At 44.1% G+C, this 24,462-nt stretch overlaps 1 protein-coding gene across 1 annotated transcript in view; it reads right to left on the bottom strand.

Annotated features, from left to right (window-relative positions):
- The window catches only part of dtd1 (D-aminoacyl-tRNA deacylase 1), a 151,125-nt gene that overhangs the window by 21,660 nt on the left and 105,003 nt on the right, over window positions 1-24,462 (bottom strand). Inside the window, exon 5 of the mRNA XM_067988384.1 lies at window positions 2,212-2,387. Coding sequence (XP_067844485.1) covers window positions 2,232-2,387 — 156 coding nt within the window. The 3' untranslated portion in view covers window positions 2,212-2,231. The remainder of the gene's footprint in view (window positions 1-2,211; window positions 2,388-24,462) is intronic.

The raw sequence follows: 24,462 nt of genomic DNA, 5'->3' as shown, positions 1-24,462 counted from the left end.
CACGGCCGCCTATGGTGGAGTGACTAAAATCGGGGATGCGCAGAATCGGAAGAGTGCAGAGATCTCAGAGGGTTGTAGGGCTAGAGGAGGTTACAGAGATAGGGAGGGCCGAGGCTATGGAGGGATTTGAAAACAACGATGAGAATTTTAAAAATCGAGTCATTGCCAGACTGGGAGCCAACGTAGGCCAGCGAGCACAGGGGTGATGGGTGAAAGGGGCTTGGTGCAAGTGAGGACACAGACAACAGAGTTTTGGATGAGCTCAAGTTTGTGGAGGGAGAAAGATGGGAGGCCGGCTAGGAGAGCACTGGAATAGTCAACCCTAGAGGTAACAAAGGCATGGAAGAAACCGATGAGCTGAGGCAAGGCTGGAGGCGGGTGATGTTACGGAGGTGGAATTAGGCGGACTTGGTGATGGAGGGGATATGTGGTTGGAAGCTCATCTCAGGGTCAAATAGAATGCCAAGGTTACAAACGGTCTGGGTCAGCCTCAGACAGTGGCCAGGGAGAGGGATGGAGTCGGTGGCTAAGGAACGGAGTTTGTGGCGGGGTCCGAAGACAATGGCTTCGGTCTTCTCAATATTTAGTTGCAGGAAATTTCTGCTCATGTCAGACAAGTAGTGTGACAAATCAGAGACAGTGGAGAGGTCGAGAGAGGTGGTGATGAGGTCGAGCCATTACCCCCACCATTAACCCCAGGTTTACCTTTGGTTTCTGGTTTGTGCTGAGTTTGCTGATCTGAGTCAGGGTGGTGATAGAGTCACTACAACTGGCCTTCGTGGTGCTGCATTATGGAGGGGAATGTCAGGTAGGGGTGCAGGTTACTATCCACTGACTCCTGGTGGAAGTGCCTGGATGTCAGGTGAGAATAGGATGAAGCTCAACTATGATGCCACATGCAGTCAATAAGCCCGTCAACACTGATGGTCAAGACTCACATATGAATAATAGCCACTTGGACAACCAGTGAGGGTGGAACCATATCCTGGCAAGCGATCAACACTTTCAGTAGAGGAGATGATGGTAGCAAATTGGTGAGAGATTAACAAAGGAAGTTTCTCACTTTGCACCTTTACACTGAGCTGAATGTCTAGGAAATTAATCATTTTAAATCTGAGATCGACAGATTTTTAGCCAAGGGTATTAAGCGATATGGTGCCAAGGCGGGGAAATGGAGTGAGGATACAGGTCAGCCATGAATAGCAGAACAGGCTCGAGGGGCTGAATGGCCTACTCCTGTTCCTACGTCCCTAAATGACTGATTGATAACTTGGACTGATCAGAAAAGAATGTTATTTTTACGTGTGGTACTTGAAAGAAAATTCTATTATTGCCTATTTTTTTCTAAATTGGACCCTGTTGGTGCTGTTCGCTGTCACACATTGTTCTCAGAATAGGATGTTCTGGGCCACATGCTTCTGCACTGCTGCCACTCCATTAACAGCCAGCATGAGGTGTTAATTCAAACCGGGTGAGCTGGCTTAAACCTCGTGACGGAAGGCTTCACCTCCACACAGTGTGACATCCAGCTGGCTGGTTGAGAACAGGGAAAAGTTCCCCAAACCAACAACAGAGTTGAAAGAGCGGGTGGTCCAGGGGAGGAGAGCTTGTGATTGGGAGTCGTGCGTTTCCTCCGTCCGAGGAACTGTAGTGGAGGGCCTGCTTTCAAAGTTTGCACATCCATTGCCAGAAAATAAAGACAGCACCGACTGTGTCTGTGAGCCTGGTTCATTCCTTGTCATCAAGGCCAAGCCAAGCCTGCGATAGAGTTAACTTGCTTCCCTTAACTTCTCCAGTTTTAAACTAGAATAGTACAGCCGGATTGCTTGATACTGAAGTACCCTTCCTTAAAATGTGTTTTTTTTGGTCCCAATCCTTCTCCGAACTACAACTGTCAATTTGAGGACAGCTTTGCGAAGTGATCATTGGGGCCTTGATAAAATGCTGCTCATTTCAATCATCCTTCTCAGCAGTCATTATTAAAGGGATCGGCCAGGTTGTCGCAAATGGTGGTGAGGCAGCAGAGATCCAGTGATAATGCATTTACAAGCGGCCTGTGTAACTGAGGCTCACCGCTCCCATTGTAGTTCAAAGTGTATCTTCAGTAGTATGTTGGATATAAAGTTCACAGAATGAGAAGTGGGATAAAACAGTGTAAAATGCAGAATGTAATTAAACCGGGAGCTACACAATGAAAGTGTCGATACATACCAGTGTTCTACATTAAAGATCTAGGACTCTCTTTCTGATGAAACATCCCCATCTGCACCACTGCTAGCACTAGGGTCATCTTTGCTGCGTGAGGCACTTTTCTCCTTGGTGTATTCCGATGGTACTTTAGTTCTTGTCTTTTCCTTTCTTTGCTGCTGTTTTTCCAGCTTTGTAAACTGAAAGCATATAAAAAAGAAGTTTGAATCAATAAACTTACCGCATAATGACAGTAACTGTAGGTACTATCAAGTCTTTCCTCATGATTACTCTTCAACGTGTCAGGAGCTGGGGATTCTCCCGGAGCTCAAATGTGCGTCAGACCTGCGGTTACCATGGTGAATTCTATTCAGCCCATTCTAAGAGAAAGTAGGAATTGTGAAGAGACCATTCCAGCCATCCAGCTCATCTCAGTCCTGACTGGATTATTTGTCATTTTCTCCCACCTCAACACTATCTTTGACAGCACCTCCCAAACCCGTGACCTTCACCACCTACAAGGACAAGGGCAGCAGGTTCATGGGAACACCATCACCTCCGAGTCACACACCGTCCTGACTTGGACATATATCGCCGCTCCTTCATCGCCGCTGGGTCAAATCCTGGAACTCCCTACCTAACGATACCTTCACCACACGGACTGCAGGGGTTCAAGAAGGAGGCCCTCCACCACCTTCCCAAACGCAATTAGGAATGGGCAATAAATGCCAGCCTTGCCAGCGACGCTTGTATCACGAGATCGAATTTAAAAAAAAATCCCTCTAATCATTTCTCAGTCAGGAATTATCCCAATTCTCTTTTTAGTGGTTCAACAGATTCATTATTTATTGCACTATTCAGCAATCTATTCCATATCAATTACTCATGAAGTTAAATTTAGCTTTGGCTCTCCTATTCTGGTTTTGGATAAAATACCTCTCTAAATCTGATCGTTGATTCCTTTTTTTTAAAATTTAAATCATCTTTTTTCTCTCGAGAATAAATTTAGCTTCCACCTTTGCCTCTAAAGGTAACTTCACCCTAATAGCGATAATCAGAGGTCGAGGAAGAGCATGGGGAACAAGAGCTGCTGCAGATGCACATCAGTACGGTGCATCAATCCAAGATCCTCGTACAGAGTACCAGCAGCAGAATATCACACTACACTTCTCCTGTCTGTCAAACTGTTGGTTTGCACAAACCGGTTGCTAAAATACAAAATACAAGGTCTCTGGGCTTTCGTCTGCTCTCGCCAGACACATCAGGTCAATTTAGCGAGACATCTCTTCTCCAGAGTTGTGTCTGGTCACAGCCTGTAGTTATCCCATCTAAGATGTGGAACAAAATGTCCCCCAGAAGGAATCAAAGCTAAAGCAGCATCAGATGGTTACGGAGTGTGCTGAGAGTAAAAGTGGTCTTGTTCTCGATCAATTGTGTGCAGGTTTTCATCTGTGGATCCCAAATAATCTACATGGTCAAAAACCAGCATGATGGAGTGAGTTAAAGGCAACATTTCCACTTCCAGGTTCAGAGCGTGCTCATCAACTGCTCCAGTTTTGTTTTCAAGGTTCGCAGTGCCGTTTATGTCTTCCGTACAAATTGCAATCTCAATGAGCACTACTTGACCAAGGACTGGTATCCACTGCTAAATACAATGACATAATGATGAAACCATGGCAAACAAAGCTGGCTGCCATCGAATGTATTTTTTCCATAACATTTTTGGTCACGGCAAATGAAGCATTTTAATTGTTCACTTCATCAATAACTTTTGTAGCACTGTAAAAAATCTTGGCTGTTGGATGTATATATCTCCAGGACTTTTCCCAACCTGGATTGGACGAATTACTCGGCGAAAGCCTCAGCTTCACTACATTCACTCCCTTCACCACCGGCGCACCGCGGCTGCAGTGTGCACCATCCACATGATGCACTGCAGCAACTCGCCAAGGCTTCTTCGACACCACCTCCCAAACCCGCGACCTCTACCACCTAGAAGGACAAGAGCAGCAGGCACATGGGAACAACACCACCTGCACGTTCCCCTCCAAGTCACACACCATCCCGACTCAGAAATATATTGCCGTTCCTTCATTGTCGCTGGGTCAAAATCCTGGAACTCCCTTCCTAACAGCACTGTGGGAGAACCTTCACCACGCGGACTGCAGCAGTTCAAGAAGACAGCTCACCACCACCTTCTCAAGGGCAATTCGGGATGGGCAATAAATGCTGGCCTTGACAGTGATGCCCACATCCCATGAACGAATAAAAAAAAAGTTTCTTGTGCTTTGGAACAACACCTACTACATATTTAACAGGCACGAAAAAATGAGTGTCATGTTAAAGTCTGATACATTATTTTAATGCAGAGTATTAGTCTCAAAATCAAACAAATGGGGGCAGAAAAGACCAATAAATGTTTGAGTTTACTCATGTAACAAAAAAATCGTTTTGAAGGTATGAACTTTCCCCACACAGATCTCAATGAGACATTGGCCTCATGCACTTCAGTCCCGCTCGAGGCCTCTACCAAAGTCTCTCTGTATCCATCTGCTGAGGGGTGTGCAACAGTAGACTGGGAACAAATTGCAATGAGAATTCCCCTCCTTCCTGTGGGGGATGGCAGGGTGGGTCCATGGCCTCCAGTTGACAGCTCCCCCTTAAGACAAGATTGGGAAAGTCAGCAATTTGGACAGAGGGTGCAGTGGCTGAGAAGGAACCAGAAGGTGTATTCCTTCAGCACCCCTGGATGGTCCAACACACTCTAATACTACGCCTCCCTCCTCACTGCTTCTCCTTGAAACAGAAATACCATTTAGAAAAAATTCAGAGGAATGTATTTTCCTTTTTACCAGTTGGTTCTCCTACTAAAAATCACGTGTATATAAATCACATACAGCGTTCCAAACAAAACTTATTGTCTCCCTTATGTTAAGATACAATGCAGGGAGGGGGAGAGGGGGAAACAAGTCAAATACAGCTCTTCCCCTGCCCCTATCAATAATTTTTAACAAGGGTTGATTTCCAAGTATGTGCCCGCCTGCGGTGAGCCGGGCTGGGGCGAGCCCGCCTCGCGGTGAGCCAGCCTCGCGACGAGCCCGAGCTGGGGCGAGCCCGCCTCGCGGTGAGCCAGCCTCGCGACGAGCCCAGGCTGGGGCCAGCCCCCCCACACGGTAAGCCCGGACTGCTATCCCTGCACATTGGGAAATCCCGGGTTCTCCGCTCACTAAACTCCATCCATTAATCCTGGGCTGCGTGCTCCCCGTTTCCTGATCTGCACGGTGGGTGAGCACGGAATCCCTACCAGTAGCACGAACTTGGAAAGCTACCCTTTAATTTCTCCTGCCTTTCCACAAGATAGCCTGACTCACCCTAAGCCACCACTTAACATGCGATGTTCCCGACACGTCGGATCACCATCGGTGCCCTGGATGGATGCTGATCACTGCTCAATACGATCATTATTATTTGGGAATGCTCAAGTGGTACAATAAAGACTGGGGAAAAAATTCAAAATACGAACTTTAAAGCAGGAAGGTAAACTACAAGTCAAATTGTCAAAAGTGTCAAGGGGCTTAGAGTCTATAGCACAGAAACAGGTCATTCGGCCCAACTGGTCTATGCCGGTGTTTATGCTCCGCACGAGCCTCCTCCCACCCCTCTTCATCTCACCCTATCAACATATCCTTCCATTCCTTTCTCCTTCATGTACTTATTTAGCTTCCCTTTAAATGCATCTATGCTATTCGCCTCAACAACTCCTTGTGGTAGCAAATTCCACATTCTAACCACTCTCTGGGTAAAGAAATTTCTCCTGAGTTCCCTTTTGGATTTATTTGTGACTATCTTATATTTATGACCTCTAGTTTTGGACTCCCTCACAAGTGGAAGTATTTTCTCTACGTCTACCCTATCAAACTCTCTCATAACCTTAAAGACCTCTATCAGGACACCCCTCAGCCTTCTCTTTTCTAGAAGGTAGGCATCATACATGCCCTAGCCATTCAGTACTCTCAGGGTCAGCATCGTGGAGTCTGGAAAGTCCTCCTGGTGGACCAGCATGAGATGAGCAGCCACTCAGCGGATATGTGGCGTGTCCTCAACTGAACTGCGGCTACACAGAGGGCTGCTGCCGAGTGCCCAGGTGCTGGCATCATTAAGATGGAAGTGAGATAACACTCTCTTTGACACACTGCCCTTATGTCTCCACTTTTTACAATAGTCACTGATGGCTGCAATGTCTTGGTTCAAATGGTCCTCAATCTTTTTGAGGATCTCTGCGGGTGAAATCGGTTTACACCATTAGTACAAAACAGGCTGGGGAGAAAACAGCAGAAACAAGGGGCTATCGATTCACTATGAACCCGTTTTGGGCTACTGGTGTAGACCAGTTTTAATCCCCTTCTGTCTGTTGAAGCCAGACAGATATCACCTGCGTACTTGAATGGCCTGTAGATTGTTGGAGGCAGATTGTTTGTTAACACGTTCATAAGAGTTGGAGCAGGAACAGATCCCTTGGCTGCAATGCTGCTGCATTCTCTCCATTACTCTATGGGGGAAACCAAAGCAGCAAACAGCAGACCAAATCTGAACAGCCCGGATCCCAATTACAGCAGTCTTGGAGCAGTTTCAGTTGGTCGTTCACTTTTCATTCTTTAACTTAATGTTGAGCGGCTGTCAGCTGCAAATCGCTCAGCCATAAGAGAATTTTGCGGCTCAGTATAACGAGAGCCTCCTTCTGATGGATGCGTTGCACACATCTGGGTAACAGATCTACTAGCTGGTCACTCCGTCACGGCTGGTCACCCCGTCAAACCCCGTCTCGCCCCGTCACCAGCAGGTTGCCCTGTGCAACTCAAACTGCAAAATGGGAGAGAAAGAACCTTCAACTGAAGTCACTTCCCCGTTCATTCTGTTCCCTGTGAACAATTTTGTGACTAATTCAGTTGCTTTTCATTTGTATCTATTACCTAATGCATCTCCAGTATGAAGCGTTTAAGGACACAACGAACATTATGTTCTTCCTAAGCAATCATTTGTACAAAAAATTAAGGATATAATCACCATCAATCCCAGGGCCATAAAGTAAAAATTATAACAGAATAATTTCTGGTGAAAAAGCTTCACAATATATGTTGTAATAGCTATAGAATTAATGGTGAATTATTTCAATAAACCTGCAGTAACGACATCATGATCATTAATGCATCATTGAGAATAACATGTTGCAAGCACAGTGAAAAACACAGCAACGATGGAACAAAACCATCATATAAAATGATCTGTATGTTTGTTTTGGTATCATCCAAGGTGAGAACCAGCCCTGGGAACTAAATACTTCTCTGACCCATTTAAAAGGAAATATTTTCTAGCACTGTCCATTCTGAAGATGGTCGACTTTTCACAGCAGAGGTTGGTTTCAGGGACGCCCAGGTTGTGTTGTCCTTCTGCTGACCCGTGCTCATTCCCAGATTCCCGACTCCACGATTGACTGGAATTCAGGTTGAAGGTTCGCGGCTCAGAGAAAATCAAACTAAATGCCACTGGAATTGACCAGTGCAAAACAAAACTAATACCTTCATCATGGAACGTAGTTGGAAGAATATATATAAACTTTTATTCTTTATCCTCCCCCCCCCGCCCCACTTCCCTGGAAAGATTGAGGGAGGAGACAGAGCGGAATAAAGCTTGCGACCGTAATCATGCTACACTTACAAAACTGCATTTATTCTGAAGCTTTACATCCAAAACCAGTCTACGAAGGTTCTTCCTTGTTAAAACTTTGCGTACTGTTTGAACTTAGTTGACTCCCAAATTCGCTAAATCCTTTATGTGAGAAAAGACTGGTGTAAGTGGAAATGCAAAATTATGCTGACATTTAAAAAGAAACTTACAGCATCTAGCTGACTGTTTTAGCACTGGGGATGTCCATGTATTGCAGCAATTATGCAAAAAAAAAACCCCATAGTCTTGTTCCTGAACGCACCGGAAAAAATCACAAGGAGTGAGGAACGTGGTGAGGAATTAATAAAGTCGTCAATCTACAGTTTACAAAATTCAGCAAAACCAATCTGTGAGTCACGAGTTGACACCGTGTTTATGATACCTTGTATAATTGGGCACTGCTTGTACTGCTAAACTACCATACGGATATGATTTACCCAGCAGATTTGACAGAAGACATTACTTTTCTCACTTGGTCACTCAGCCATTAACGCCACACGCGTGCACTTCTCAGATTGCTCAGGTCCTCGAAATATACCGAAGTGCTCTCCTGATTGTGTTATTCTGATAGAAGAATATTCCAGGCTGCAGATGAAAGGGCACCTTTGGAACATCTTCCATTTGTTTTTCACAAAAATAAATCGTCCGCTGAATCAGTCAGTCACCGCAGCAACACAAGAAACTTCTGCTGGGAAAAACAGGACACCCAGAATTCAGCTGTAAACACTGACATTGTTGGCTTAACTTTGCAAATCGTTTTTCTCCCCACTTTACACACGTGGGAAGCAAATGAAAATGACATTCACCACAGACAGGCAGCAAATACCCAACTTCTCCTCACAAGGTTAACAGGTGCTTGTAAAACAATGTAGAAACTTGCTCTGTATATTGTTAGATACAAAAACAAAACCCTCACCATCGAGGGTTGTCAACTTTACCAGAGCAGCTTGAACAGTTGAGGACTTTCAAACGTGCAAAACTGACATAGGAACCGGAGTAGGCCATTCAGCCCCTCGAGACTGACCCGCCATTCAATCATATTGTAGCTGATCTGCACCTCAACTCCATTTACTTGCCTTTGATTCATATCCCTTGATAACCTTACCTAATAAAAATGTCAATCTCAGGCGTGAAAATTTAAATTGACCTGGAAGCCACAGCCTTTTGGGGGAAGAGAATTCCAGATTTCCACTAACCTTTGTGTAGAAAAGTGCTTCCAGGTTTCACTCCTGAATGTCCTAGCTTTAATTTTATGATTGCACTCCCTTGTTCTGGATTCCCCCACCAGAGGAAATAGTTTCTCTGTATCTACCCTATCGAATCCCTTAATCATTTTAAACACCTCCATTAGATCACCCCTCAACCTTCTAAACTCAAGGGAATACTTATGCAACCTGGCCTCGTAATTTAACCCGTTAAGCTCTGGTATCATTCTGGTGAATCTGAGCTGTACCCCCTTCCAAGGCCAATATATCTTGCCTGAGGTTTGGTGTCCAAAACTAAACGCAGTACTCCAGCTAGGATCTGACCAAGGCTCTGTACAACTGAAGCATCACTTCCTCCCCAATAGCAATGGACACTCAAGAACTGAAGACCTACAATGCAATGGAAGACATGAACAACATGCCTTCTCCAAAATAGAGTAACCAAGGCATAATTCAGGACTTCAATACAAGTGAGATGGAAGCCCGAAACCAGCTGAAATGATTTAAAGCAAATAAATCCTCAAGGATCAATGGTATTTATCCCGGGTGTGTTGCGAGAGACTAGCTAGCCTATTTGCAAGGCAGCGACAATCATTAGGAGGGAGTCAATAGACACGAGGGAGGTACCAGTAGATTGAAAGCAGGCTGATGCGATGGCCATAATCCAAATGGGTGACAAAATTGACACAAGCAACTATAGACCTATTAGAGTGACTTCAATCCCATGTAAAATAATAGAATCAATTAGCAGGAGCAAACTTGAGGATCATCTGTACAACAAACACTTGGTAAAGAGCTGTCAACACAGCTTTAGACGGGGAAGATCCTATCTGACTACCTCCTTGATTTCTTTGAGGAAGTGACTACCCAAGTTAACTGTGGTATGCCCTATGACGTTGTGTACTTAAAACACATTTAATAAAGGTCCACAAAAGATTACTAATTAAGCCCAAAGCAGTGGGGATTCAGGACAAATCTTGGGTATGGATAAGAAACTGGCTGATGGGTAGGAAACAATAGGTATGGGCTAGAGGGGTAATGCTAGAGGGGTGGGAGAGATACTGAGTGGAGTGCTCCAGAGATCAGCATTGGGACCAGGACTGAATGATCTAACTGAATGGGTGAACAAGCTCGAAGGGCTGAATGGCCTACTCCTGTTCCTATGACTGTTTCTAATTTACATCAATAACTTGGATTCTGAAACTCAATGCAAACTGGTTAAATTGGCAGATGATACCAGACTCAAAGGGGTGGTGGAATCAAATGAGGCAGCCCAGAAATGACACAATGAGCTAAACCAACTATGTGAGTGGGACGAATAACGGCAGATGAAGTTTAATGCAGACAAGAGTATGGTCCTGCACATGGGAAAGAGAATTGGGCAATGTGTATACTGCACGAACGTGGATGAAGTTGAGAGTCTAAGTCGACTCAATGCTCAGCAAGTCCAGCAATCCAGGGTAGCAACCAACAAAGCCCAAACAGTAGAATACAAGTCAGAGGAAGTCGTGATCGAACTATACAGCACTCTGGTCAGATTGCATCTTCAGTACTGTGTCCAGTTGCACTGAGTCACAAGGGAGACATTCAAGTGTGAAAGAGGAGAGACCTGGGCTTTTCATCCTAGAAAGGAGGGGGATGATTTTAACCTTCTCACAGCGGGTAGGATTAAATTGTTAAAAATGTGAAAGCACTACTTCCGGTTTAATCTTGGCGGTTTGGTGGCCGGCCGCCTACCCCACTCTGGAGAGGCAGGTCCGTGTTTAATATGTTAATGAGCCTGCGTTCCTCAGATTTTGGTAGCCATTTAAATTTAATGGCTGCGGGCCGAGTGTCCCAGGGCTCGGGAAACCCGGCAGCTGAAGGGAGGCGAAACCCGCCGGATCCAGCAGGTAACTGCTTTTCCAGCAATGCTCGTGGGGCCAAGAGGAGCAGGAGTGCTTCCCCCCCAGCCCCCCAAGCACATCTTCTACCGCGATCTCTCCCCGCCCCCTGCCGACACCCCTCCCCTGCGATTTCTCCCCCCCCCCCGCCATCTCCCCCACCCTGATGCGTGACCGCGATCTCTCCCTCCCCCCCACAACATGATCTCTCTCCCCAGCGCGACCTCTCTTCCCCCCCCGCGATCCCCTGCCCCTTGCGATCTCTCCCCACCCCCCCACCTCCCAGGCCTCGCTGCCCCTCCACAAATGATCCCCAATTTCTCGTTTGCTGGGGACCGTCCCCAGAGGTCCCCGGTTGCTGCCTTCTACAGCAGACTTTCCCGCCTGGCAGCGGCCAGCCTCTCAATCTGGCCAACGGGCGGGCGGGAAAGGGAATTAAAAAAATTCCAATGAGGTCCGGCCGTTAAATTCGGCAGAACCTCCATCTTCCTGGTATTCCCGGGTTTCCCAACCGCTGACACATGCCCCAGCTCCCTCCCCCCAAATATCGGGGCCGAGGCGTTTGAGAGGTGAACTTATGGAGGTGTATAAGATAGCAAATGGTGTGGAAAAAGAAAATCTGGAACATTACTTTAAATTAAACTGTGGTAGTACATGGGGCACAGATTCAAACTAGCAAAAAGTAACTTTAGAACTGATATCAGGATATTCTTCACCCACAGAGGGATCAACACTCAGAATGGACTTCCAAGCAAAGCAGTAGCTGGAATCATGTACAAAATAATCAGATGCAGCAATAAGAGAAGCATAGGGTGCTCTGGATGGGTGAATTAAGATAGGCCGAATGGCTTTACTGATCCGTAAGTATTTTGTGATTGTGAGAGCAGAAAAGACCTAATGCAGTGAGAGCAAAAGGTGGCCACAATATTATGCCACTTGGACTAAAGAAATGGCACTTCTTCTAACACCAGTGTTTCGAACGTTACACTGTTTTGTCGAACCCATGATCTGTTACTTCAGATATTATGGTCTCAGCTATTACATGCGGTGTAATTTGCATTGCAATAAATATGTATGCAAATGTTTTCAAGCATATGTAAATCATAGAAATCTACCAGCACAGAACCATCATGTCTGTGCCGGCCGAAAAAGAGCTATCACGGGAACAACACCACCTGCACGTTCCCCTCCAAGTCGCACACCATCCCGACTTGGAAATATATCGCCGTTCCTTCATCGTCGCTGGGTCAAAATCCTGGAACTCCCTACCAAACGGCACTGTGGGAGAACCTTCACCACACGGACTGCAGCGGTTCAAGAAGGTGGCTCACCACCACCTTCTCAAGGGCAATTTGGGATGGGCAATAAATGCCGGCCTCGCCAGCGACACCCACATCCCATGAACGAATAATTAAAAAAATCATGCCTAATTCCACTTTCCAGCTCTTGGTCTGCAGCCTTGTAGATTGTGGCACTTCAAGTGCATATCCAAGTACTTTGATCAAACAAATATTTGTGGTCTATAATTAATTGCTTTTGCATAAGATCAATGCAATCAGCTCTTTGATGTTCAAAATCCATACAACGTTTTATTGTCACTAGATCACTAGATAGACATGAAGGAGAATCTCATCCATTCAGAAAGAACTTGCAGTTCCCCCAACATAGCATTCATCTGTTTCTGAAATAATTCTAGAGGTTTCACCTCCTTTACTCTATGGTGAAATCTATTCCATGCATAACTGTGTGAAAAAGTTCCTGACATCATTCTTAAATTTGCCTTTCATTCATTTCAACTTGTACTTTCTTGTCCTACTGCCATGATTCAATTTATAGTGTTCTTCATTTATCTTTTCCATGTTATTACTATTATATATGAAAACCCTTTCAGTTACCTTTCTAGACTGAAACCCCCAAATGTCTCCAATCTTTCCTTATCTTGTTGCTAGAGATCAGTCTTATGGCACTGTCTTTAGGGCCTGAATGTCTCCCTTGTGTTTTGATGCCAGAAGTGGACACAGAATTCGAGGTGTGGTCTGCATTTTGAAGTTTAAGCATGCTTTTCTCTCAATTGTACGCTACTATTTTGGCGACATATTCAGCATTCCATTTGCTTTGATTGATTAGAGTTTTGTGTGTTGCTCACTCCTCTGACACAGGGACAAGAACAGCTATCTGAAACCAAATCTTTAGATCACATTTACCTTGTTTTTACTAGAGTCATAAAAAATACACTACAGAAATCTCCCACATAACTTGAATCATTCCACTTCAAAAACAACCTGCATTTATATAGCGCCTTTAACACAGTAAAATGTCCAAAGATGCTTCACAGGAGCGATTATCAAACAAAATTTGACACTGAGCCACATAAAGAGATATTAGGACAGGTGACTTGGTCAAAGAGGTAGGTTTTAAGGAGCGTCTTAAAGGAGAGAGAGGTAAAGAGGCAGAGAGGTTTAGGGAGGGAATTCCAGAGCTTAGGGCCTAGGCAGCTGAAGGCACAGCCGCCAATGGTGGAGCGATGAAAATCAGGGATTCGCAAAAGGCCAGAATTGGAGGAGCGCAGAGATCTCAGAGGATTGTAGGGCTGGAGGAGGTTACAGAGATAGGGAGGAACGAGGCCACGGAGGGATTAGAACACAAGGGTGAGAATTTTAAAATCGAGGCGTTGCTGGAACGGGAGCCAATATAGGTCAGTGAGCTCAGGGGTGATGGGTGAACAGGACTTGGTGCGAGTTAGGATACGGGCAGCAGTTTTGGATGAGTTCAAGTTTACGGAGGGTGGAAGGTGGGAGACCGGCCAAGAAAGCATTGGAATAGTTGACTCTGCTCTTTCCATGGACATCCACAAGGCGCTGTGGGACATCAGCAGCAGCAGAGTTGTATACAACACCAATCTGTAACCTTATGGCCCGGTATATCCCTCACCCCTCCATCACTATCAAGCCAGATGCCCAACCCCAGTTCAATGAACGATGGTGAAGAGCATGCCAAGAGCAGCACCAGGTACACCTAAAAATGAGGTGTCAACCTGGTGAAGCTGCAACTCAGGTCTGCATGCATGCTAAATAGTGAAAGCAGCTTGCTATAAACAGAGCTAAGTGATCCCACAACCAACAGAACAAGTCCAAGCCCCTACAACCCTGCCACATCCAATCGCGAATGGTGGCGGACAATTAAGCAACTAATGGGAGGAGGAGGCTCCATGAACATCCCCATCCTTAATGATGGCAGGCACATGAATGCAAAAAACAAGGCTGAAGTGTTTGTAAACATCTTCAGCCAGTCTTCAGCCAATTCGTTTCACTCCACATGACATCAAGAAACGGCTGAATGCATTGGACTCAGCAAAGGCTACAGGCCTTGACAACATCCCAGCTGTAGTGCTGAAGACCTGTGCTCCAGAGCTAAGCTGTTCCAGTACAACTACAATACTAACATCCACCCGACAATGTAGAAAATTGCCCAGGTATGTCTTGTACCCCAAATCTAACCTGGCCAATTACTGCCCTATCAGCCTATTCCCAATTATCAGCAAAGTGATTGAATCAGTTATCAACAGTGCTATCAAGCATCACTTACTCACCAATAAGCTGCTCACCGATGCTCAGTTTGGTTTCTACCAGAACCACATGGTTCCAGTCCTCATTACACACTTGGTCCAAACATGGACACAAAAATTGAATTCCAGAGGTGAGAGTGACTGCCCTTGATATCAAGGCAACATTCGACCGACTGTGGCACCAAGAAGCCCCAGTAAAACTGACATCAACGGATCAACGGGGGAATCTCTCCAGTGTCTACAGTCATACCTGGAACAAAGGAAGATGGTTGTGGTTGTTGGAGGCCAATCATCTCAACCCCAGGATAAAGTTGCAGGAGTTCCTCAGGGCAGTGTCCTAGACCCAATTTCAGCTGCTTCATCAATAACCTCCCTCCATCATAAGGTCAGGAGTCGGGCTGTTTGCTGATGATTGCACAGTGTTCAGGTCCATTCGCAATTCCTGAAATAATGAAGCAGTCTATGCCCGCATGCAGCAAGACCTGGACAGATAAGGGGCAAGAAGCATTTGCGCCACACAAGTGCCAGGCAATGACCATCTCCAACGAGAGAGGCTAACCATCTCCCTTTGACATTGAGTGGCATTACCATTGCCGAATCTGCCACCATCCACATCCTGGGGGTCATCATTGACCAGAACCTGAACTGGACCAACCACATAAATACCATGGCTACTAGAGCAGGTTAGAGGCTGGTTATTCTGTGGCGAGTGACCCACTTTCGACAACCCAAAGCCTTTCCACCATCTACAAGGGACAAGTCAGAAGTGTGATAGAATACTGTCCACTTGCCAGGAAGGATGTAGCTGCAACAACACTCAAGAAGTTCAACACCATCCAGAACAGAGCGGTCTGCTTGATCAGCACTTCACCCACTAGTCTAAACATCCACCCCCTCCACCACCGGCGTATCGTGGCTGTAGTGTGTACCATCTCCAGGACGCACTGCAGCAACTCCCCAACCTGCGACCTCCACCACCCAGAAGAACAAGGACAGCAGGTGCATGGGAACACCACCACCTCCAAGTTCTCCTCCAAATCCACACCATCCTGACTTGGACATATATCACTATTCTTTTATTGTTGTTGGTTCAAAATCCTGGAACTTCCTACTTAACAGCATTGTGGGAGAACCTTCACCACACGGACTGAAGCAGTTCAAGAAGGCGGCTCACCACCACCTTCTCAAGGGCAATTAGGGATGGGCATAAATGCTACCCTTGCCAGTAATGCCCACATCCCGAGAAATTAGCTTTAAAAAATGTAATTACACTAAGATATACATTATCAAATTTAACCACTCAGCAATTGCATACAAATTAAGCTCACTAACATTCAACTAAACAAAACAACAATCACTCTGTTCTCTGAAAATCACGGCAGAATAATCTTTATATAACACATAAAGGTGCAGCGCGTTACAAGGCAGGAGCACACATCGGGGGTTCAGATGACCACGAGGTTTGTCAACATCACGTGAACCCCACAATGCATCAGATTCAAATCCCAGGTAGCATTATTTTATCTGTACGACAGTCAGAGTGAAGTTTGTGGTAGGTCATTTTTCAATGCCATTTCACCCACAATTTTCTTTGCTGCTTGCAGCAAATGCAGAGTGAAACGGAATAAACAGCAACTTTCCACAAATACGTGACATGATTTGAGCTGTAATGAAATTAGGTTTTATTTGTCATGAAATTAAACTTTATTTGTAATGAAATTAGGCTTTATTTCATTGCACATTACAGCAGAATAGAATAAACTATGTATTTAAGAACAAAAAAATACAAGACATACTAACATACAATATTGATATTACACGTTTCAAACTGACTACATAATTTATATGGACTGGTCCCTCACTGACATAAAAGCTGTGATTCACTAATGCCTGATGTTTATCTCCAAAGTCAGGAGAGAAAAATGTAGGCAGCAATATTTAATGTAACTGCCATACTTTCTTTGCGATTGGTTTAATTATGTCACACAAAAATGTTGGAGATGCGCTCATTACGAACAGGACAATTTACAGAACAGACAGTTGGAAGTAACTACACATCACTAATGTAATTGTGAAATTCAGGGCATCAAAACCATAAGAGAGAAGCTTGGATTAAAACAAATCAGCTGAGGTTCAAATGACGACCCAGACTGTAAAAGAGAGACCACCCCTCCCTCCCCTTCCACCCCCACCCCCAGAAAACAAGTGTTGGTTGCCAGCAATATAGAATGCATGAAAATCATTATTGCACAGCAATTTGTTATAGAGACATGTTTCTTAGGCCTGAAAGGTTTCCATAGTAACCCACTGATTCACCTACTGAAGTAGGTCAGGTTCGTCTTACTCTTGAGAGGAATGTCACAGCATTGTTCAATGGTAATGTGGCTTCTGTCACACTGTATCCCTGGGGGGGATCCCAGCGATGGCTGAGGAGAAGATTCTCCTCACCTTTCTAGTGTAAAAATGACATCTATTGCACCTAAATGGGAATGTTTGCTTGTTACATTCAATGTACCGTGAATAACTTGCACCAAAGTAGTATCCCCTTGGGAGGTGGGCAGATACTTTTTCATGAGAATGGAGTCCCTTTAAAGGAAAATCAACACACTTGAATATAGCAATGTCTCAATTTCTGCAGATGTTTTTTTTTAATTATATATTTCACCAGTGTGCGTGGTATTTTTAACGTTTAAAAAATAAAATGTTCAACAATCCTGACCACATTACAATGACAATCATTTATTCTTCTGATTTTTCAGCTCCACCATGTCATCTTCAGGTCTTCTGGTGTCACGGTGCTAATGGAGGGGTTGTGACTGAGCTATAACTGAGATAAGTGCTAAGTTCTTGCACAGTAATTGAAGCACATTGTCATTTTGGTCGTGTAGCCTCACATTACGAAGCATTTATTTGGACTGTCTTTGTACATTTGCATCTCAAACTACACTCCTCATGGAATTTCAATAACTCGATCTCTTTGTCGGAGTCTTGTCATTCTATAGTGCTCAGTCAGTAGAGATTCTAATAACTGCAGCAGTTTATTGATTGATTTGGTCCATTTGGCTTTGCCTGAACTTGAGCCCTGTTTCAGAGTCCTGTCACATTACAGTGCTCAATCAATAGGGGTTTGAATTACAGGAGCAATCTATGGATTGACCTTGTCTGCCCAGCTCCTTTGTCATGGGTGACTGTAATGGTGGAAGCCTCTCCCATAGCACTGATGCATCCATGGTTCTTAAATCAGATTCTGAATACAACGTCCATGCTTAGCTGAACCAGAAGTTATGCTAAAGCTGTGTCTCTCAGCAAGTGGCTGAACTCATCTGAGGAAGTGCCAAGAGCTGGAACGAGCAAAACCATGCCAAGGTGCATGTGTGCTGTGGCAGTAAGTCAATGCAGCAAGCAGAGCCTAGCAAAGGTACATGAATTTAAAACTGTAACTGCTTTTAAGGTATCCTGCAAAGCTTTAAATGTGTGTCAGCTCACGAACTGGGAACACTAATGAATTCCGATTTTGAAATTGGCTTCAAATGTTCACTACAGCAATGAGACTTCCCAACCCCCCAACCCCCCACCCCCCCAGACAATGTTCTCCCCATCTTCCTTTAACATGGGAACTCATGTTGGGTATGGTTGCACAGGCTTTGGCCACCCTCTCCACCTTCATTCAAACGGGTCACTCGTGTGCAAGTTTGGACGGTATCCATAAGCTATTTGATGGTTGGTTGTATCACACCCGAGCCTATCCTATCCTCACTTGATGTCCACGTGTGACCCTTCCACCAAAGGGTCAGTGGAGAGGGATCAGGAATGGGAACCCTGAATGATTTTTGTCCTGCCAACAATTTCAGCCCTGACTGGGATCATCTAGCTCAGCACAGACCAGGCATTAAACCTTCCCAGTCTGTATGGCTCAGTTCCACACTAGGCAGTACATTTACCCATTGAAGGAGCCTTTCTAGTCAAAACAAAACATCAATATTGAGATGCATGACACATAAATCAGGCAAAGAAGACAGAGATAGATAAATAGTTACAGAGCAAACCCAACACTTTACTAAAGGCAATAGAATTTCAATCCTAATTCGGGGATAAATTGTATATTGCCAAACAAGTTAAAGGGACAAGTTCTCTCAGAAACTTGAGATAATGGGACAATGCCAGAAGAAATGAAAAACAGTTTGAGAAATTAATTTTGGCAAATGTGGAACAAAGCTGCAAAGCTGAGAACAAATATTGAAGCAAAGTTTCGATCATCAATAGACTTTTCTTTGGATTAAAGTTTTAAAAAAGTTTAATTAAGACATTCAGTCAGCACGGAGACAGAGATTAATTACTTTATGACCAAAGGCACAGTTATTACATTGCAACTGAAGTGCTGTTTATACAGTTACACGGTCGATGAGTTGGGTTTACAAAATCCAAGTGTGCCACTGAGTTGAAATTCAGTGAAAGTCTGCTCCATTGCACCAAAATGAAGAATTCCAACTGAACAAACCCATAATTAAGATGATGTATTTAATTTACATATTATCATAGCCAAAAATACAGCATAAAATGAGGCCTTCTATGTTGCTGCATTTTTCCCTAAATTGTCTACATCTGCCTTCCTCAATTCCCTCGCCACTGTTCAGCAGTCTATAATATATTCCCCCGAGTGACAGTTATCTTCTTATTCCTCAACTCTAACCAAATAGATTCAGCTTTTGCTCCATCTCCTAAATCATATTCGCCCTTTCTGCATTCCTCATCTTGTTTATTCCCTTCCCCCCCATCAGGTCCATTTAAACCCTCCCCCACAGCAATAGTAACTCTCTCAGCAAAGGACGTTGGTCCCAGCTCTGTTCAGATGAAGCCCGTCCATCAGATACAGGCCACTGCTGCCCCAGAACTGGTCCCAGGAATCTGAACCTGAAGTCTGAGCAGGAGACAATGTTGCATTGTGTTCTATGGTAATGACATGTTGGGCTGGAATTTGCTGAAAAATTAGCAGCATGTGAATGACGCACGCCGTTACTAATGTGTAAATCCGCCAGCAACTTGTAGCGAGGAAGAGATATCCCCATAAATTGCAAATCGCCACAAGTTGCTGGCCGATTTGCGCCGATAGCTTCGCAAAAACGGCATCTCGCAATTAACCTCCCTGTGAGTTTCATGCATTCGCACATTAATCGCCTATTAAATTCGCCACAGAAAGGTAAGTCTGGTAATTAACAGCGTAAGTACCCTTTTAACAACATGATAATTGTTAATGACTGCCAATCAATCTCTCTGACCCAGAAAGTGAACAATTAAAAGTGTAGAGTCTCATTCCTTCAGGTTGTGAATTATTATTGGAGATTTTAAAATGTCAAATTTTAAATTTTAAAATCTTTTTTCTTACTTTTCCTTTGTCTCTTTTTCCTCTCTCTCTTAATCCAATCTTTCTTTCCCTCTGTTTATTTCCCCCTCTGTACCTGATTTGACACTGAATTCACCCACTCCAATTCGCCCTCCCTTCTCAGTCCTTCCTCTGTTTATTTCTCAATCCTTAAATCTCATTAAGGCGATGGACGGTTTGTCCCGCCGTTCGCTCGGGTCCCAGATGCCCTGTTTCCCTCATCACACCGTTATCAGCTCGCTCTTCCAGCAACTTTCACCTGGAGGGCACAGGGAGAAGTCTAACTAACGGAGCACGCCACGAGATGCCCATTCGAGCAAATTCCGGCCTGTTATTGTTCCAAGAGCTTAGTATGTATTTATAGATATGAATTTGATACTTTTCTCCTTCTATGAAGCTGCTCTCCTGCAAACATTACAAATGCCTAAATTTAAACAGCACATTTTTTTTTGCCCTAGATATGTAACTGCAAAGAACAGATTTCATTCTAAAAGCTCTTACTGCGCTGTTTGGTAATAGCTACTGGCCACAAAGTGCAATTCATTAGAGACGCAGCTCAGTCTGAATAGTGACAGGGCAGAAAGTACAGCAAATATTACAACTTGCAAAACATACTTCTCTTAATGAGAGTAAGAAATGTAACAGTGATAATGGGAGTGCTTTACAAGGCCCTGCTGGATTTACAAAGCAGTCGTTTAATTATGTGTGTGTGTGTGTGTGTGTGTGTGTGTGTTATATAAATATATAAAGTCAGGTGCATAGAATATTGTGAAGGCATTACATCATGACAACACATCATGCCCTATGTTGCATCCCCCAACTTATTAGAAAGCTCTCAGTTGTAACACTGCCTCCATTAGAAGTTGATTCCATTAAACCTCCTGATTTTTTTTTCCATTTGCTGTGTTAGGAATATTCACGATTACCGTGTACTTCCTTGTAAGGCGTGAAATGCCTGGTACAGGAGATCCAGTCCGATCCACCTTACTGTGATGCCCTCCACTATTAGGGAGATTACTCTGGTATATGTCTGCACTGGTCCAGATAGATTGGTAGTCAGACAATCAAAATTGACCAGTGCTCATCGACACGACTGAATTTCCTCCAACAGCTATCTGACAGTATGAGTCGCAGATTATTATCTTTGTTAATAATTGCAGATTATGATATACTCACAAGTGCATGGAGTCCAATCTGATGAGTGAACATTTTATTTAGGATATTTCGCTCAGGTGAAACTTATACCAAGGAGTGCATACTGTGCAACTCCAAGTGGCTATAATTGTTACATAAGCTCATTGTAGAGTTTGCTGGTCCATAAACTTTATAGATTCAGAAAACTTCAAAATAAATCTCACACAAAACAACTCTGAACACTGGGCCATCCAGAGTCAGGGCCTGCTGTGTTATTCCATGTAACAACTATTTAATATAATACTACAGTTTACTGCAAAAGGACATTTAGTCATGGGTTTTATTTCCATTACTAATTCACACTATTTATGGATTAAATATGGTTATCTTGGTTAAGTGGGTACAAATACACCAGGGTCATTTTTCTGCATGATAACAATTTATAAATATTACAGACTAAACACGCCTTATTACTTTGATAATAAAAGTAGTAGATCACCCAAGGGTTGTAGGCACTTTGGAGAGCATTTAAAACAGCAGTCTCAACTGAGATTGAAATCATACAGTACTGTACTGCACTTCCAAATGCCACTGATCTTTATTGAATAAAACTGTATCAAAACAGCCTGCTGAAATAAGATTTCATTGCAAAGGCAGATTTAGATCTATTTACCTGGACTATGTCCAACCTGAATGTCACAATGCAAATCTGAAATATCTGGTGCTGAAAATAAGTAGACCAACAAATATAACTGAGTCTGGGCTGACACATTCAAATGTCTTTTCATTCTGAAATTTCAGTAAACCTCAATGTAAATAAGTATATGTATTATAGGAACAGGAGGAGGCCATTCAGCCCCTCGAGCCTGTTCCGCCATTCAATGAGATCATGGCTGGTCTGTATCCTAACTCCATTTACCCGCCTTTGCTACATATTCCTTAATACCCTTGGTTGCCAAAAATCTATCGATCTCAGATTTTAAATTATTAATTGAGCCAGCATCTACTGCTTTTTGTGGGAGAGAGTTCTACACTTCTACCACCCTTTGTGTGAAGAAGTGTTTCCTAACTTCTCTCCTGAAAGGCCTGGCTCCGATTTTAGGAACATAGGAACAGGAGTAGGCCATTCAGCCCCTTTCTGCCTGCTCCGCCATTTGATAAGATCATGGCTGATCTGTGATCTAACTCCAGATACCTGCCTTTGGCCCATATCCCTTAATACCTTTGGTTGCCAAAAAGCTATCTATCTCACATTTAAATTTAGCAATTGAGCTAGTATCAACTGCCGTTTGTGGAAGAGAGTTCCAAACTTCTACAACCCTTTGTGTGTAGAAATGTTTTCTAATCTCGCTCCTGAAATGTCTGGCTCTAATTTTTAGACTGTGCCCCCTACTCCTAGAATCCCCAACCAGCGGAAATAGTTTCTGTTCCCCTTAATATCTTATAAACTTCGATCAGATCACCCCTTAACCTTCTAAACTCGAGAGAATACAACCCCAATTTGTGTAATCTCTCCTCGTAACTTAACCCTTGGAGTCAGAATATCATTCTAGTAAACCTACACTGCACTCCCTCCAAGGCCAATATGTCCTTCCGAAGGTACGGTGCCCAGAAGCTGGTTTTACCCCCTTGTTCTAGACTCCCTCACCAGCAGAAAAAGTTTCTCTCGATCTATTCTATCAACTCCTTTCATGCATGTTAATAACACTAAAAATGGTTGCGGCGAGTTGTAAAATACCTGCAGTGTTCTTCACTTTCCAGTAACGATGTCAAACAAAACACTGACTGTAAGTGACCACGCCCTTTGCCTGTCACATGATGTGAAAACGATCTTCAAATAGAATCATAGAACCTTGAAATTGACCATTCGGCCCCTCGCACCTGTGCCGACTCTGAAAGAGCTATCCGTTTAGTTGCCTCATACTGTTCTAAATTTTATTTATTCAAAAACTTACCCACTTCCCTTTTAAAAGCTATTATGGATTCTGTACCCACTACTATTTCTGATAGGGCATTCCATATCCTAACAACCCTTTGCATAAATAATTCCCTTTGCTCTTTTGGTAATAATCTTAAATTTAGGTTTTTTTAGTTTGCAACCCACCAACCAGTAGACATACATGCCAGCCAACAAATCTCGGAACAGCTGGCAAACAGCTTCAAAAAAACCCAACATACCACCGAGAAACAGCCCTGAATAAAGGTCTATAAACAAGGCCGCTGCTTCAAGGTGACTGAATAAGTTAAATTCCTTTTTAGCACATTGGATTTTAGAATTTTTGTTTGTCACAAGAATTTCCGCCTTCAGTATACAGTGGCAGAAGTCAGAGGTCAGTGGAAATTAAAGCAGTGTGCACAGTGGGGACTGGGCCTGACCAGAACAGGGGGTGGGGACAGGGCCTGTCCAGAACAGGGGGTGGGGACAGGGCCTGTCCAGAACAGGGGGTGGGGACAGGGCCTGTCCAGAACAGGGGGTGGGGACAGGGCCTGTCCAGAACAGGGGGTGGGGACAGGGCCTGTCCAGAACAGGGGGTGGGGACAGGGCCTGTCCAGAACAGGGGGTGGGGACAGGGCCTGTCCAGAACAGGGGGTGGGGACAGGGCCTGTCCAGTGCAATAGCAGGAATGGGACAGTGGCTCAGGAGTTTGCAACGTGCGCTGATTTTGGGACACAAACCCAGAAAGCACGACGAGCAGTCCCAAACGCTGATACCTGTGTAAAAATCACGCCTACCTCAGCTACTTAGTGATTGGTTGTCACATCCAAGGTTCTATTTTTATCAGAGTCCCTACCAGTTGGTTGAGATTTTTGCATGGTCCAAAAAAAACCTATTCTTTTCTTATTTATATTCACACGTTGGTTTATGAGAATTTGTTTTATTTCAGGATTATATACTGGGCTTGCACTGTTTGTTATCTGCCATATGCACAGATGTGGAAGTGTGCACAGGACCCCGAGATTCACAGTCTGGGTGCAGGTTACTATAACGCAGAGGACATCGAAATTTTGAGTTACAAATGCACAAACTCACAACGAGTGACTGGAATTGCCTCCCAGTTCCCATCTGCCAACATTATAAAGTCCCAAGTCCACAATGTACATATTCCGACCGTCTGCCTTCCACATGGACATCAGCTCTTTCAGGCCCCATTTGCACCAATAAGACGTTCAGCGACGGAAAACATATTGCAAGTACAAAAAAGGGCAATGTAAGAAATTTACTTGCAGTCTCCGTGGTTTGTCAGTTGTGGAGATGCAAGAATTAAATATCTAGGTGAGTTTAAGACTTGCTCAATATCTCTATTTCTTAATTTTAATAAAATGCTTGCCGGTATTTCCCCTGAGAGTTACATCTTATTTAATCCATTCATACTGTGATTTCCT

This window comes from Heptranchias perlo, chromosome 8 (genome assembly GCF_035084215.1).
Source record: "Heptranchias perlo isolate sHepPer1 chromosome 8, sHepPer1.hap1, whole genome shotgun sequence".
NCBI classification, from domain to species: Eukaryota; Metazoa; Chordata; class Chondrichthyes; order Hexanchiformes; family Hexanchidae; genus Heptranchias; species Heptranchias perlo.
Note: the sequence above shows the minus strand (reverse complement) of the source record. Positions and strands in the feature narration are given on the sequence as shown.